Source organism: Octopus sinensis, unplaced genomic scaffold (genome assembly GCF_006345805.1).
Source record: "Octopus sinensis unplaced genomic scaffold, ASM634580v1 Contig18997, whole genome shotgun sequence".
In the NCBI taxonomy this organism is placed as follows: domain Eukaryota; kingdom Metazoa; phylum Mollusca; class Cephalopoda; order Octopoda; family Octopodidae; genus Octopus; species Octopus sinensis.
The window spans coordinates 1-16,310 of NW_021836159.1; the positions used below are offsets into that span (position 1 = coordinate 1).

General features: G+C 32.7%; 1 protein-coding gene across 5 annotated transcripts in view; it reads left to right on the forward strand.

Annotated features, from left to right (window-relative positions):
- Nucleotides 1-7: 7 nt before the first annotated feature.
- Nucleotides 8-16,310, forward strand: part of LOC115231971 (neurogenic locus notch homolog protein 1-like) — a 54,907-nt gene continuing 38,604 nt past the window's right edge. For 2 of the 5 annotated variants that reach the window (XM_036500187.1, XM_036500189.1), the window contains exons 1-2: nucleotides 8-158; nucleotides 5,085-5,274. In XM_036500187.1, the coding sequence (XP_036356080.1) occupies nucleotides 102-158; nucleotides 5,085-5,274 (247 nt within the window). In that variant the 5' untranslated portion in view covers nucleotides 8-101. Of the gene's footprint in view, nucleotides 159-5,084; nucleotides 5,275-8,028; nucleotides 8,112-10,104; nucleotides 10,273-10,916; nucleotides 11,062-11,853; nucleotides 11,965-12,653; nucleotides 12,774-14,358; nucleotides 14,547-14,999; nucleotides 15,034-16,133; nucleotides 16,152-16,310 lie in introns of all 5 variants that reach the window. The other 3 variants (XM_036500190.1, XM_029801850.2, XM_036500188.1) reach the window with 3 other exon arrangements.

Sequence of the window (16,310 nt, forward strand, 5' to 3'; positions counted from 1 at the left end):
GACTAGCGTCGCATTTGCAGGGACGAGTGGACTAGTGATAATTATACATACACTGTATATATCTAAAAGCTCATAAGACAATTCTTAATAAGGCAATCAGCATGCTTCAATCAACCGGTAGATTCCTGCTCTGCGCTTTTCTTGCTACAATAGTTTCTGTAAGTATTCTGTCTTAGATTCCCTCCAAACCGAACATTCGCGCGCACGCACACAGACACACACGCACACACACACACACACACACAACACACACACACAAACACACACACAAACACACACACGCACACCGATTCTGTATAATACATTTTTAGACACATGAGTGTCTTTATACATACATATGTATGCGTGTATGTATGTTTGTATGAGCATGCATACATGTGTATACATGAATATATATATATATATATATATATATATCAACAATCAAGGAACGGCCATAATAGGCCATTCACCCACTAGAAATAACAGCCAAAGCTTCAACCGCAAATAAAGATTAATTCCGTAAACAGGAGAAAATTTAAAAAACATTTACCCTGTAATTTCTTGTACGATGCACCGTTTCATCTGCTGTTTAATGGTAAACTAACCTGATTAAATTAAATCAAGCCAATCTTCCATAGGCCCTCAGATTCTTCAGCAAGAAATAGCCAAGTCGGAATAGATATTTTCACGAGGCATTTCAGACCCTGCCAAGGTAATATCTGACCTAAAATTTTCAAATCGTCGCACTCGCGTGGCCGCTGGTGCCAAAAAGAATTCTACAAAATTTTTTTTGCCACCCTATATTGATTAATTATGAATTTTCTGGTTAATTCCGTAATGGAATCGACGGCTTATATTTATTTGCTGCCGATAAATTTGGCGCGAGTGCGACGATTTGAAAATTTTAGGTCAGATATTACCTTGACAGGGTCTGAAATGCCTCGTGAAAATATCTGTTCCGACTTGGCTATTTCTTGCTGAAGAATCTGAGGGCCTATGGAAGATTGGCTTGATTTAATTTAATCAGGTTAGTTTACCATTAAACAGCAGATGAAACGGTGCATCGTACAAGAATTTACAGGGTAAATGTTTTTTAATTTTCTCCTGTTTACGGAATAATCTTTATTTGCGGTTGAAGCTTTGGCTGTTATTTCTAGTGGGTGAATGGCCTATTATGGCCGTTCCTTGATTGTTGATGTTGAACTTAAAAATGGTCTATGACTATTTAATTTTTTCCCACTAGGCCGCTGGTGGCAAAAAGAATTCTACAAAATTTTTTTGCCACCCTATATTGATTAATTATATATATATATATATATATATATATATATATACATATATATATATGTGTGTGTGTGTGTGTGTATTCATACATATGTAAATACATACATACACATACGTACATACATAATATATACATGCATACATACATATACACACACAGGTATGTAATTATGTATTTATATATATGTGTATATATATGTATATATCACCTTGATCACCTTGACCGACCAGTCCGTCGGGCATCCATTTGACACCGCTGGTCACAGCACGCTGTCCACTCCCCACTGGATCGCGCCTTTCTCATCCACGTGATCCCAATCGTCCTCCTGAAATCGTAACTCCACCGCTGTGGAGGCCTTCCGGGTGGTCGTTTCAGCTCGCGCGAGTACCACTCGACAACTGCGCGGGCCCACTGATTATCGGTGAGCCAGGCGACGTGTCCAGCCCATCTAAACTTGTGCGTGTATACTTTGCGATGACATCCCTCACGCCGGACTTCTTTCTGATGATCTCGCTACTGATGTGCTCTCTCAACGAGATACCAAGCATTGATCTTTCCATGGCTATTTGAGCCGTTAACAGTCTCTGCTCTTCTCTCTTTGTTGTAGCCCATGTTTCATTACCTATTATATATATATATATGTATATATATGTATGCATATTCTTATATTCTTTTACTTGTTCCAGCCATTTGACTGCAGCCATGCTAGAATAGTACCTGTAATTGTGTGTGTGTGTGTGTGTGTGTGTGTGTGTGTACGTACGTGTGTGTACGTATGTGTGTGCATATATTTACATCTATGTGTATATATATACATACATATACCTCTATACATACGTATATATATACACATACATATATATATATATATACATGCATACACACATATATATAGATATAGATATACATATTTGTATATGAATATATATATATATGAATATATATATGTATGTATATATATATATATATATATATATTTATGTATATGTATATATATATAATTCATATACATATATATATATATATATATATATAATATATATATATATATATATATATATATATATAATATATATATATATATATATATATATATATATATATATATATATATATATGAACAGTAAATTAAATAGAGAAATACAAGTGATAATCTACTAATTTATTTATATTATAATATAATATGATGTACCATGAATAATATGTTATATAACCTAACATAACATAACATAACATAACAAAAACATAACAAAGCCAAAAAAGCCAACAATTTGTTTCGACTTATATGCATCATTTGATTTATAAACTATTCATATCCATGTATACAAGTCTCTTCGGGGTTTTGGTTCAAAAAGACGGACGAAATTCCATGCAAAAAAACTGCGAGATTGTAAAATATTGATTCAAAAAAACCTGTTTAAGAGCGTCAGCATTATGGTACTCGTTATGTATTCAGATACATAACGAGTACCATAAAAGCACAAAATTATGACGGACAAAATAATTAAGTAAAGAAAATATACATCTGTCAAAAAATGTTTCTATATGCCTCCCAAAAAATTAATTTAATTTATTGTTTGTAATTTGTAAATTTGTATTCATACACCTATCTCTGTGGTACTCAACTGACGTACCTGTGAATTGAAGGATTTTTTTATTCGTTTGTTACATTTTATGTGTGTGTGTGTGGGTGTGTGCGCGCGTGTGTGTGTGTGCGCGCGTATGTGTGTGTGTATGTATGTATATGTGTGTGTGTATGTATATATGTATGTATATATGTATGTATATATGTATGTATGCATGTATGTATATATACTCTCTATATATGTATGTATGTATGTGTGTATACTCTTTTTACTCCTACTCTTTTACTTGTTTCAGTCATTTGACTGCGGCCATGCTAGAGCACCACCTTACTAAAGCACCGCCTTTAGCCGAGCAAATCGACCCCAGGACTTAATCTTTTTAAACCTAGTACTTATTCTATCGCTGTCTTTTGCCGAACCGCTAAGTTACAGGAACGTAAACACACCAGAATCGGTTGTCAAGCTATATTGGGGTGACAAACACAGACACATAAACACACACACATATATATACATATATACGACGGGCTTCTTTCAGTTTCCGTCTACCAAATCCACTCTCAAGGGTTTGGTCGGCCCGAGGCTATTGTAGAAGATACTTGGCCAAGGTGCCACGCAGTGGGACTGAACCCGGAACTATGTGGGTGATGAGCAAGCTACTTACCACACAGCCACTCCAGCTCCTGGATAATTAAAGAAGATACTCAGTATCAGATGAAATGTCATCAAAACATCTTTATCTGCCCATAGACATACTGCATATAAAGACAAGAAGTCAGAAATATAAATCGTAAATGCTATAGAAACATATTTCATAAAGTGTTCTTACTGATGTGTATAAATATATATGTGTTTGTGTGTGTGTGTGTGTGTGTTTATATATATGTGTGTGTGTGTGTGTGTGTGTGTGTGTGTTTTATAAAGTTAATCCAAACAAGAAAGCACAAAAAAACACAACAACGCGAGGACGTGGAACAAATATAGTATTATTGGACGCTCAGGAAAGAAGGAGGGTTTAATGTTTCGAGCGGAGCTCTTCGTCGGAAACATAGGAGAAGGAAAGATCCAGAGAAGGGAAGACAGAGGAAAAAAATCGCCAACGGTACACACGAGGTCACATTTTGTGTTTTATACATGTATATATATATATATATATATATATATATATATATATATATATATATATATATATATCAGTTATATGTGTAATAACAGATTTTTGTGTTTCAGTGCTGTAGAATGTATCAATACCATTCATCCAACACTGCATGTTATAGATAGATGTAAGCATCCTGTCTTTATATACAATAACTTTATGAAGAGGTAAAAGAGTAATCAGCCGGACTAGTTTCAATCTTTTTGTGAGAGTTTGTCAACAATAGAGTACTCTTTCGTTGTCCACCGCTAATATACCTATAATTACTAAGAGCTTAAATATCCTCAGCAATGGGCTGAAACTGACCTGATTGATTCCGTTATCTCTGACTACTAGCTTATTTTATATTTAAAAAAAGGCGCAGGTATAGCTTTGAGGTTACCAAGACCGCTTCACGGGCATTTAGTTTCGGCTTCGGTTTAACTTTGGGAAAATATATTCTACTATAATTCCGAATCGACCAAACCCTTATGAGTAAATTTGGTGGACAGAAATTGGGTATAAGGCTGCCGTAAATGCATAACTTTGTGTTTCTCTTCGACTCTCATGATTTATAATTAGTGGTGGTTGTTTATTTTTCGTAACTTAAAGGTTTAGCAAAGTGGGTGGGATAGAATACGTGCCAGACTTAAAAGATACTAGGGGCGATTTGATTCACTAAACTATGATTAACCTTAAACTGATGCCACAGCATAGCTGCAATCGAAACAAGTAAAGGGATAGAGAGGGGTTTTCTTTTGTGTATTGTTGGCTAAAATTCTATAGGTATTTTTTGTGTGTTCAGTGCAGTACAACAAAAAACAAACACTAAAAAGCATCGGTAATTTAGTAATCGAATAAGCTGTCACATATACATTACATGTATAAATCAGTTTATCTAAGGCCTGAATAATATCGAGCTTATTAGCAATTTCTCCGTGGACAATTAAAAAAATACTCAGTTTTATATGAAATGTCATCAAAACATATTTATCTGCCCATAGACATATTGCAAATAAAGACAAGAAACCAGAAATATAAATCGTAAATGCTATAGAAACATATTTCATAAAATGTTCTTCCTGATATTTTACAGCCAATTGTAGCCGACTATGTAATTGATGTGAAGTTTATCAAGTTTGAAAATTACAACCGTTTACTGGCTAATGGACGCACATGCTCCAATTTCGGAAGTCAACAATGTCAAACGACTCTTCATGTTTGTGCTAGACCTGATGATACTTCGACATTGTGTCGTTATGGCGAGACTAAAACAGGAGTTATCGGTAAGTACATGTTTATCCATAAAAATAAAACTAGCGAGATTCCAAGATTGAAGTTCAAAACTATTTCAAGATGACTTGTTTTGTATTTTTATGATATGATTCTACGTGTGTTAGTTTGCGTACATTTTAAGTACCAGACATCTTTTTCATTACTAAAATCATTAGAATAGGAACGGGTAAATATAATTCACATCCCTGAACAGTGTAGAAAAAGTTAAATAAGTATACAGTAATATACTCATTCAAAGGACAAACGATATTTGCATTAACGCTTTATGTACGTTTCTATTTTCTACATATCATTATGTTTGTTAATATGCATATAAGAGTGTGAATACTCGTATATATACATGTATGTATATATATATATATATATATATATATATATAATATATATATTATTATTATTATTATTATTATTATTATTATTATTATTATAATAATAATAATAATAATAATAATAATAATAATAATAATAATAATAATAAAATAATATGAGGGAATCTTATTCCAAACTTACAGGGAAAAATTCAATTTAGAAATGCTAAATCAAATTTCACAAAATATAATATATATATTAGGAAAAAACACCTTTTATCAATTCAATAATGAGAAATTAACTTATACCATTTAGAAAAATTAAATATAAGATAAAACATATAACAATGATTAAGTAATGAGGAAAATAATAAATAAAACGTATACATTTGGTAGAACAATGACACGTGTTTCGAGGCTGTATTTAAGAAATGATAATAATAATAATAATAATAATAATAATAATAATAATAATATAATAATAATAGTAGTAGTAGTAGTAGTAGTAGTAGTAGTAGTAGTAGTAGTAGTAGTAGTAGTAGTAGTAAAATCACTTCAATATAAATATAGCCACTCTTCAGATTAAAGATAAAACAATGAAATAATTAATTAGATAAATTAATAAATATACATAAATAATCTTGTAAAATACGAAATATCTTAAATATATTCTTGCTTAAGTAAAACAAATAGAATAAAAAGTAAGATACAATTAATTAAAATATTTACAACAAACATATATATATATAAAATACAAAATATACATTAAGTGAAAACTAAATACTATAATTTAATCTATATCTTGTTTTTTATTCTATTTTTTATTTAAACAAGAATATATTTGTTAAGATATTTCGTATTTTACAAGATTATTTACGTATATTTATTAATTTATCTAATTAATTATTTTATTGCTTTATCTTTAACCTGAAGAGTGGCTATTTTTATATTGAAGTGATTTTACTACTACTACTATTACTATTACTATTATCATTTCTTAGATATAGCCACGAAACACATGTCGTTATTGTACCATATATACGTTTTATTATTATTGTGCATATTACTTAATCATTGCTATATGTTTTATCTTATATTTAATCTTTCTATGATATGTAATTTTTCTAAATAGTATAATTTAATTTTTCCTTATTGAATTGATAGGTGTTTTTTTCTAATATATCTATATATATTTCGTAGCGATCGGTTCTACATGAAACTTTTATTTACAACGCAATATTCCATATCGATATAGATCGTGAAATACAAATGAGGGTGGAATTGGTTCCCTTAGGAGTCACTAAAATCATGTAGGATAATGCTAATTATGAAAGAAAGTGCTCAATATATCATCAGTGATGGCAGTAACAATGATGAGGCAAACGAATACTTAGAGCTGATGATAGAAAGAAGGAAATAAGAATAGCAGTAACATTATATTGAAAAAGTGAAGTTTCATAATGCCCCCGGTAGGTGTCAGCAAACATAACCTATTTATCAGAAACTGGAGACAAAAGAAGTCATATCTTCACATAAACGCACCTACGCACCAAGGTAGTCATGTATATATGTTTCTCCCTATATCTTTCTCTCTTCTACCTCTTTCTCCCTTTCTCTCTCTCTTTCTTTCTATTTCTCTCTCTCTCTCTCTCTCTCACTCACCATGTATGTATGTATATATATGTATGTATATATTATGTCGCCAATAAAAACAGGGCGAAAACCATCAACGTGTTCGTATTTAGAAATGTCTTACTGAGGAAGATCTTGCGTAAGAGACGAATTTTTATTTTATTTATTGAGTCATGACCTGAAACGTGGGTATTATATGCATTAAAAGTATCATTACTTGCTTTAATTTCCTTATTTTACATTATACAACTCCATGCCAGAACAAGCTAGCCAGACCTTATTCCATTTATACGGGAATTTTAACATGAATTTAGATGGTTTGTTCAATTCGACCCCAGTCGGAAAATCCTGGTAATATGCACTGGTTTTAAGCATAACACGAAATATCAATACTCTATCTAGATGAGTAAACATTACACATATCCAGAGAAATTTCCACATACGGTGGAATGATTATAATCTAGCGTAATTTGTACGAATGTAAAGACAAGGGTAATATTTTTCTTATTAGAGTGGCTTAGTATTAGAAAGAGACTTGATTCACAAAACATCACTAGAGATAACAGTAAGTCTCTGTACATGGAGACAGTGTAGTTTGGAGTTAATGCAGACAGTATACATGGAGAGAGTGCAGACAGTCTGGCCTGATAATATATCTACGTTATGTGTATATAACATCTTTATACTGGAGGTTAGAGAGAATGGAAAGGTTATATCATCTGTGTACTTGTGTGTGTGTGTCTGTAAATTTTCACTCTCGTATCCCAATATAATTTCTGTTTCATTTTTTCAAATTAATTTTAGGTGATAATGTCATTGATTTGAATAAGACATTTATCGGTACAGCACGTAATCCGATCACGTACATGATTAGACAGCCGTTTCAGGTAAGTGTTTGGATTTGGAAAGAGATGTTTCTTAAGATATAATTTCTTAAGATTGTTAGTTTCATTGCTACATGACAAGAGGATGTTTTCCCCTCTGTCTTCTTGTGAAGATAACTGGATAGCAATCCCAATTTAAATCATGCTACGAAATATACCAGAATAATATTTTCCTGAGTTCCAAAAAGTGGCATGATGTATTTACATTTATTTAATTTCCAAGGGAGGCGTTATGAATTATTGGATGACTACATTAAATTTATCTTAGATTTTCTAATACATGCTTAAGAATAAAATTTTACATATTGAATAACGTTGCCAGTTAATGAAAATTATGGTAATCAGTCTAACCATTTTAACTAGTTTTTTTCCTTTGTTACTGATTTAAATACTTATTGCTATCAAGTGTAATATATGTACTGAATTGTAAGGAAGCCTCTTATTCTCTGAAGGAGGAATGACCAGTCTTTAAATATTTCTGTGAAATCTCTTTTTTATTATTATTACTTATTTTGTATTCATAGATTATACTGTTTTATCTACAGGTGTTTACTTTCCATAGTAAGTTGCATTATAAACTGCAAACTTACTATATTAAGTTTATCATATATATATGTGTGTGTGTGTGTGTGTGTGTGTGTGTGTGTGTGTGTGTGTGGGTGGTGTGTGTGTGTGTGTGTGTGTGTGTGTGTGTGTGTGTGTGTGTGTGTGTGTGTATATGTATACATGTGTATTAAAAAATTGACACACACACATACTTATGAAACTACAATCCATTCACTGATATGTGTTGCATTAACTGACTGGAAGACATAACTGGATCTTGAGATTTATCGACCTCTGATCCAAAAGATATTATAGATAGATAGCATGTCCGTAGAACGATGTTATGAGGTTCTCGCGCTAACAATACTACAGAACTTTGCTGATATCTTGAGCTTATGACAAAGGTAGGAAAGACAAAAGACCATTGATGAGTTAAGACAGCAACAGGCTGTATATCTTGTTCTACGAAAACTACAGTAGTGATCACATAGAAAAGGGAGAAATCAGAACTGAAAGGTTGCTGTTTACAAATTTTTCTATTTTCCTTGCGCTGTTGAAAGAGAAGATATGTGGGCAGCAGTTAGATTAGATGCTTTAATACTTCTTGGGGAAGGATAATATTGTGGTATTTCTTAGATTGTGACAGACAGATCGCGACAGATTGGAAAGTCTGATAATAATAGCATTTACCTTTTCAGCTCACTATTTATCATATTGCTTCCTCCATGAGGTGTTACATTGGCCAACCGAAAAGCACTTCAGATGTTACCGACTTAAATGAAAACTGCTGGCCTTCGTGTCTAAATTAGAAGCGATTATTATAGACTGACTATTGGTTCATTGTTTTACAGCAAGGTCAGAGTCAGAGGCGATTTACTTGCTCGTGGCTAAATCAATTCCTTTCCCTTATATCACTAATGCTTACGAAACAAGCATGAATATAAGTGCGTTCGCACTTTCCAAAACTGAGACCTTCTGACAACATAAGAACTAATATTACTGAGTTTCCTGCTGTTATTTACATGTGTTATATAGGCGAAACAACGATCGTTCTTCTCTACAAATATATAAAAATCAACGCTATAATAACATAATAAAACATATGTGAAGGTATTCACGATTATATATTAGATTTTCAATAATTTATTTGTTTATCAATTAATGTATTGAATATCTTATAATTAATTAATGTATTGAATAATCTATAAATCTGCTACGCTACGGAAACCCACGCGTGTATGCGTGTGTGTGAGTGTGTGTGTGTGTGTGTGTGTGTGTGTGTGTGTGTGTATGTGCATGTGCGTGTGAGAGAGAGAGAGAGAGAACAACAGAAACAGAGAGAGTGAAGAAGAGAGAGAGTAAGTATGCGTGTGTTTACGTTTATATTGTCATTGTTCTATCTGATAGTACAAATTTCCAATAATACATACCTTCAAACCTCTGTTTTCAGAAATTCGTTGTTTCGTTTACTGCAAAAAGCAACAACGAATTAATAGCCGAATACGTTTACCAAAGTGGTTATTATTTACCTCAGAGAAGCGTCGAAGAAGCCAGGTATAAATTGATAACAACTCGTGGTAGTCAGAATCCTACTACTCAACTGACCTACCAAATTCGAGTAAGTACTTTAACTATCATTGTTGGCCAGGAATATCTGGGTATTATTCTATGCCACACATCTTAACTGATTTGAGCGTTTATCATTCTGATATGTGATGCTGCAGCAGCCTATTGCTCTGAGCGAAGAGCACAAATATCCATGGTTAAAAATCCTTGACAATTACTCACATTTCTTGCATTTCTTCTCTGTGTACATATGTATTCTAGGTTATGGGCGCACTCTATCGTACAGTAGTTCATATGCAGATGGTATTGAAAATACCTGGCATTATTTTTGTGTCCAAACTACACTTTAAAAAATATATATATATTCAAAATCTTTAGAAACGCGGAAATGATTCTATGAACGCATAACGAAGCCTAAAATCGAAACCTTACTGCTTTAGTAACTAGCAGCAAACCATACTTATATCAGTGACGTGCCATGAATACCAACACGTAGCAATGGGCGAAATACCACTCAGCATTTCGTCCAGCATGCAAACGATTCTGCCAGCTCACCAATTAATAAAAACTCGTACACTAAAGCCACAAACCTTTATACTTTTAAAACAGTCTGTTTGTGAGCAAAATATCAGAAGTCTTATATAACCATTCTCTTTTCGAATGTCTTAGAATGTCTTTGTTGTTGTTTTACTTCAGAGTTATTGTAGCCACGGCTATTATGGTCCGAACTGCATAACAAGGTGTGATAACCCCACCAGCGAACAAACGAGGTTTCAGTGTGATATTAACGGTCAAAAAGTCTGCAAGCCTGGTTTCACTGGTCCATTCTGCAATCCCGATGGTACGTATTTATTATTCCTGTCTCTTTAAATCATGAATTCAAATCCTGCCTGGATCAGTTCTCCCTTTAGCTTCCTGGGTTCAATAAAATGGGACCATTTTCTACCTAAAAAAATTTCGGCCTTGGATTTTCTATGGGGTTAGCTAGCACTTCGATTATCTCGAATTTGCTCACTAACACTTTAGATTCCCGGTAATCTAAAACTGAGTCATCGAAAATCAGTCATCCAATCAATTTTTTACCTCCATAAATACCTTAATTATTCATGACTATTGCATTAATCAAGGATGTATTAACTACTCTTTAAAAAAATGTCTGTCTGAGCTGTGGTCACGACAGACGCACGTAATTGCAAGCAAACAGAACATTCCTTGTTATACAGGGCTCCTGCTCCTTACAACAGAAAACTACACTGCTACATAATACCTATTTTCTGCGAAGAATTAAATGAATGAGAGTTAAATATTTTTGTTATTATTCTCAGTGCAGCACTAGTGATTAATAAATGATGTTGTCACACATTCAACAGCAGACTGACTCGGTATCGACTCGATTGGCCACAGCTCAATTAAAAGCATATAAATCTCTGTAATTATATATACAAATTCTCTTTTTGTGAGGTTGTAAATACATTGCTGTTAATGACGTTGATATATGAAGTTGATATATTAATGGTAATAAAGTTGATATATTAATGAAGTTGATTCACTTTCATTTTATCGAATTTCATTATTTAAATAAATTGAAAGAAAATATATGCGTAAAAGACATGTATCGTCATTACTTTTTCAGCTGATCCATGTCGCAGTGCTCCGTGTAAAAACAATGCAACTTGTAATCGAATGGGCTCTACGTTTCGCTGCTCCTGCCACCCGTTATACACAGGACAATTTTGTATTGAAGGTATTAACTTTTTTCTATTGACTTGTAAACTTTATTTGTAGGAATTCGAGACACTGTTTAATTGTAATAATCGCGAAACTATCAATGTCTATTTCATTTTAGGTATAATAATGATATTAATTGAATCTATCTCATAAAATAAACTCTTTTTAACGTGGGCATCTTTAACATATGTACGCTCAGATTTGCACTTCTATATACATTATATATTTATACAGCATGCCATCTGGTTCTACGTGTATTCCACCTGCAGCTGTGTTATATATCTCCTCAAAGATATTCCAGATAATGCTCATTTGGTCATTTCTTTAACTGGACAATAATAATTCGTTCTAAGTGAAAGTTCAACAGCTTATCATAGTTGAGTTGTTAATTTATTACTCTAGTTGAAAGTTAATGTCTAGTTCAATTTTGATTAATAACATGTAGATATGAGTGGATAATTAATACGTTAAAATAAATGGAAGTACAAATTTAAAAGTAGATATGCATTTAACTGTCGAACAATTTGTTGTTATTTAAGCAGGTTAAATTTAACTGCTTCGACAAGGTATCAATAATACTCCCTAAATGAAAGAAACTATTAAATATGCATGATATTGCAATACATCTGGTGTTCTAAACTGCAATGATTTTTCAAAGCAAACATTAACGAAGTGAAAAAATGGGTTAATATTGATTTATTTCAGGCATCGACGACTGCAAGCGGGCGTCATCACCTTGTTTAAATGGAGGTACGTGCGTTGACTTGATTAATAGCTATTACTGCAAATGTGCATATGGTTATACGGGATCCAAATGCGAGAATGGTAAGAATCATGAATTTCTATTTGAAATTACATCACTATAATAAACTAATGCCAACATTTCAGCAAATGTAAGTATTGCAAACTATTTAGTCATCAAGTTCCATGGTAAACTGAGAAATACCAAATGTCTCCGAAGATATGTCTAAACAAAAATAAAAAAAAAAACGAAAAACAAATACTGATTTCAGCTGATTCTATCGTCAATGTAAGTTATTTCAGCCTATTAAATATACTAAATGAATTTTTTTTCAATTTCAAATTAGAAATATGTTAGACTTTTTAAAAATATCTTTCTACTAAAATCATTTTCCTTCTTCATATATAAAGCCACATAAAAAAATGTGTGACCTATCTCTTTATTTTGTTGGAAGACTAAGTCGGTAAGCGATAGGATATTCTCAGACTAGAAGATACAGGAGGTTGCTAATACAGTAATCTCTCGGCATATCACGGATCACCCATTACAGTTTATTTTTCGAGCTTACGTCGATTCCTCCGTAGTGTTGTTTTGCATTTACAACATAAATGCATTTATAAAATAAATATATAAAAATTATAAAAATAATAATAAAAATATACAGTGCTGCTCCTTCTTCGTAGATTTTCACCTATCGATGGAGGTTTTGGAATGTCAAATACGCGATAGTCGAGGTATTACTGTATATCACATTAACATTCGTGAGGTAAAAGGTCTTTATAATTACTGTTTGTAATATGATGATCGGGTTTAAGAGGTAGAAGCGGGATTTGGAGTGGAACACGTAAGCATGACACGTGTGCAACTCGGAGATGTGAGGAAGAAGGTTCATCTAGCAAGTTAAGAATTTCACTATTAAAGCTAAAAACGATCTAGCCAGTGGTTAGATTTGAAGATTTCTAATAAGCTGGAATACATCTATAAGCATGCAAAGAAGTCAGAGATTAATGGTGTCCAACATAGATATGAGAGACACATTCCATACTGAGTGAAATCTGGATCTCACATAACCTAATTTCTACAAGTAAATAAAGCCTATATTCGCAATTGTATTGAATACCACATCGTATATTAATTTCGGCATTGGGATTACATAGTACAAAAAGATATTTAGAAAAGTAAAACACAAAAATCATTCAAACGAAGTGAAATATATTATCATTGTCTGGCAGTCGTTTGCTTAATACATCTTTATTTCTATTATCAGATGTTTTTATCTTAAATACATTTCTATTTGAGGATAATTTTTGACGTTTTGTAGATGACCTGTAGGCTGAATTAGTAATTGTAAATCAATCGTGCTGATCGGTAGTGATTTTTACTCCATAACGATAATACTGTATTAAACAGGTCTGCCATAGTTATAGTTACTTATAAGACGTCTTAAGTGTGCTAACATTGTAACCAAGTTGTAATTTAGAGCAGAATGAAAAACACACACAACATTATCTTATTTACAAAACTGAATATTTTCGTGTTTGTATTTAAGTAAGGCATTTATGGATTTAGTGAATGTTGTTTTATTAAATAGTAAATCAAGAAGATTTATTCTGTTAATTTGTTTTTGTTTTGAATTTAATCTGTAAATTTATTTCTTTTTGGATCTAGGTCTTTCAGCATGTTTGTCAGCACCTTGTATGAACGGTGGTCAATGTTCGAATGAAGGTACCTCATTTGTGTGCCATTGTCTTCCTAACTTTTACGGTCATCGTTGTCAATTTGAAGATAAATGTCGCTCAGTGACTTGCCTAAATGGTGGCCGATGTACTACAACTAACTTTGTTGCGAAATGTATTTGCCCACCTAGATTTACTGGTCCACGTTGTGAAAATCCCATTAATTCCTGTCCATTTTCACCGTGTCAAAATGGAGGAACTTGTAATGTACACAAAAGTATATGCGACTGTCCTCCAGGATGGACTGGTAAACTCTGTGAGATAAAAATTACGTCTTGTTCAGGAAACCCCTGTTTACACGGTGGACAGTGCTATCCTAGAGGAAACAGCTTTATTTGTACCTGTCCACAAGGCTGGACTGGACAGATATGCGGCAGTCAAACCAATCCATGCACTCCAAATCCGTGTCAAAGTAACGGCCAGTGTCACAGACTTGGATTAAATGGCTTCATTTGTAATTGTGTTAATGGATGGTTTGGCAAGTTTTGTAATGAAAAAATCTTTAATTGCCCGTCTCGCCCTTGTCTTAACGGAGGAACCTGCATCCAAAATGCCAACCTGATACGTTGCCGATGCCCACTTCACTTTAAAGGAAAATATTGTGAAGGTAAGCATAGCTGTTTAATGTTACATTATTTGCGCTAGTAAACCGAATCCCTACTTCGATTTTGATTTCTAGCGACCACCTTTTCGCTTTACTTAGGTCATTTATGCGTTCAAAAATTGTATGGACATTAATTAGAATATACAATTCCTTATTTCTATCTTGTCAAGAAATTAATGTAAAGCTAAAATACTATCAAACATAATTTCAATATTTAACAATTTTAAAACTTTTAATAACTTTGATAATCAGATATTCGAAATTTAGATTTTTCTTCGTGAATTTCTTATACAGTTCTGAAATTTTGAAAAGTTCCTGATGTTCTTGAAATCAGGCTACTTAGTCGGTCATTACCTTCTTCCAGCCTCTGGAAACGACCAGTTCAAATCACTTTTGTTTATTGCACGTATAAAGCTTTCATTTGAATATCAGTGGAAAAATTTGTCTCCGTTGAACTTTTAAATTGTCTTTCTGCTTTGAATAAGAATAGAACACATAAATAAATAAACAGATATACTAAGTTAACTGTATTAAAGGAACTGATGGAAATATATCAGGGAAGCATTCCGCTTACAAAAGCAAATATCAGAAGTGAACTTGCAGCTACTGGAGTTATCTCATCTACCTTACAATTTTTTCTTTTTAAATTTTTAATATTCTTTTTTATTCTAAACACGAGGCCCGAATAATGGGGGAAGGGGGATTGTCGATTATATCGACCCCAGTACGCAACTGGTGCTTAATTTATCGACCCCGAAAGGATGAAATGCGAAGCTGACCTCGGCATAATTTGAACTCAGAACGTAAAGACGGACAAAATACCGCTAAACATTTCGCTTGGCGTGCTAACATTTCAGCCAATTTTTAATTTAAAATATTACTTGAAGAATTTTTGTTTCTTAATCCAAGATTAATTTTAGTTGATAAGCGTTTCCCAATTCTGACCGTTTTTATCTCATGAAAGCATCAATTAAACTTCCTTTTCTGGGTAATATGTGTGCTTGTAATTTTGCAATTTGTGTGCTATGTGTTTGTGTGTGTACGAAATTATATGTGTATAAATGAAACTAATACGACTTTTGATTTATATTATTCTTTTGCAGTACCAGACCCCCAAGCAAGTAAGTACAGTACCTTTAATTTATTGCTAAATCCAGCGATTAATAAATGCATTTTCCATATTTGATTTGCTCAGTTAATTAACATTTATTCGGATAAATGTTAATTAATGATTATGTGTTCAAATGAGTATATTTTTTATGCCTTGATAAGTGCAGGAA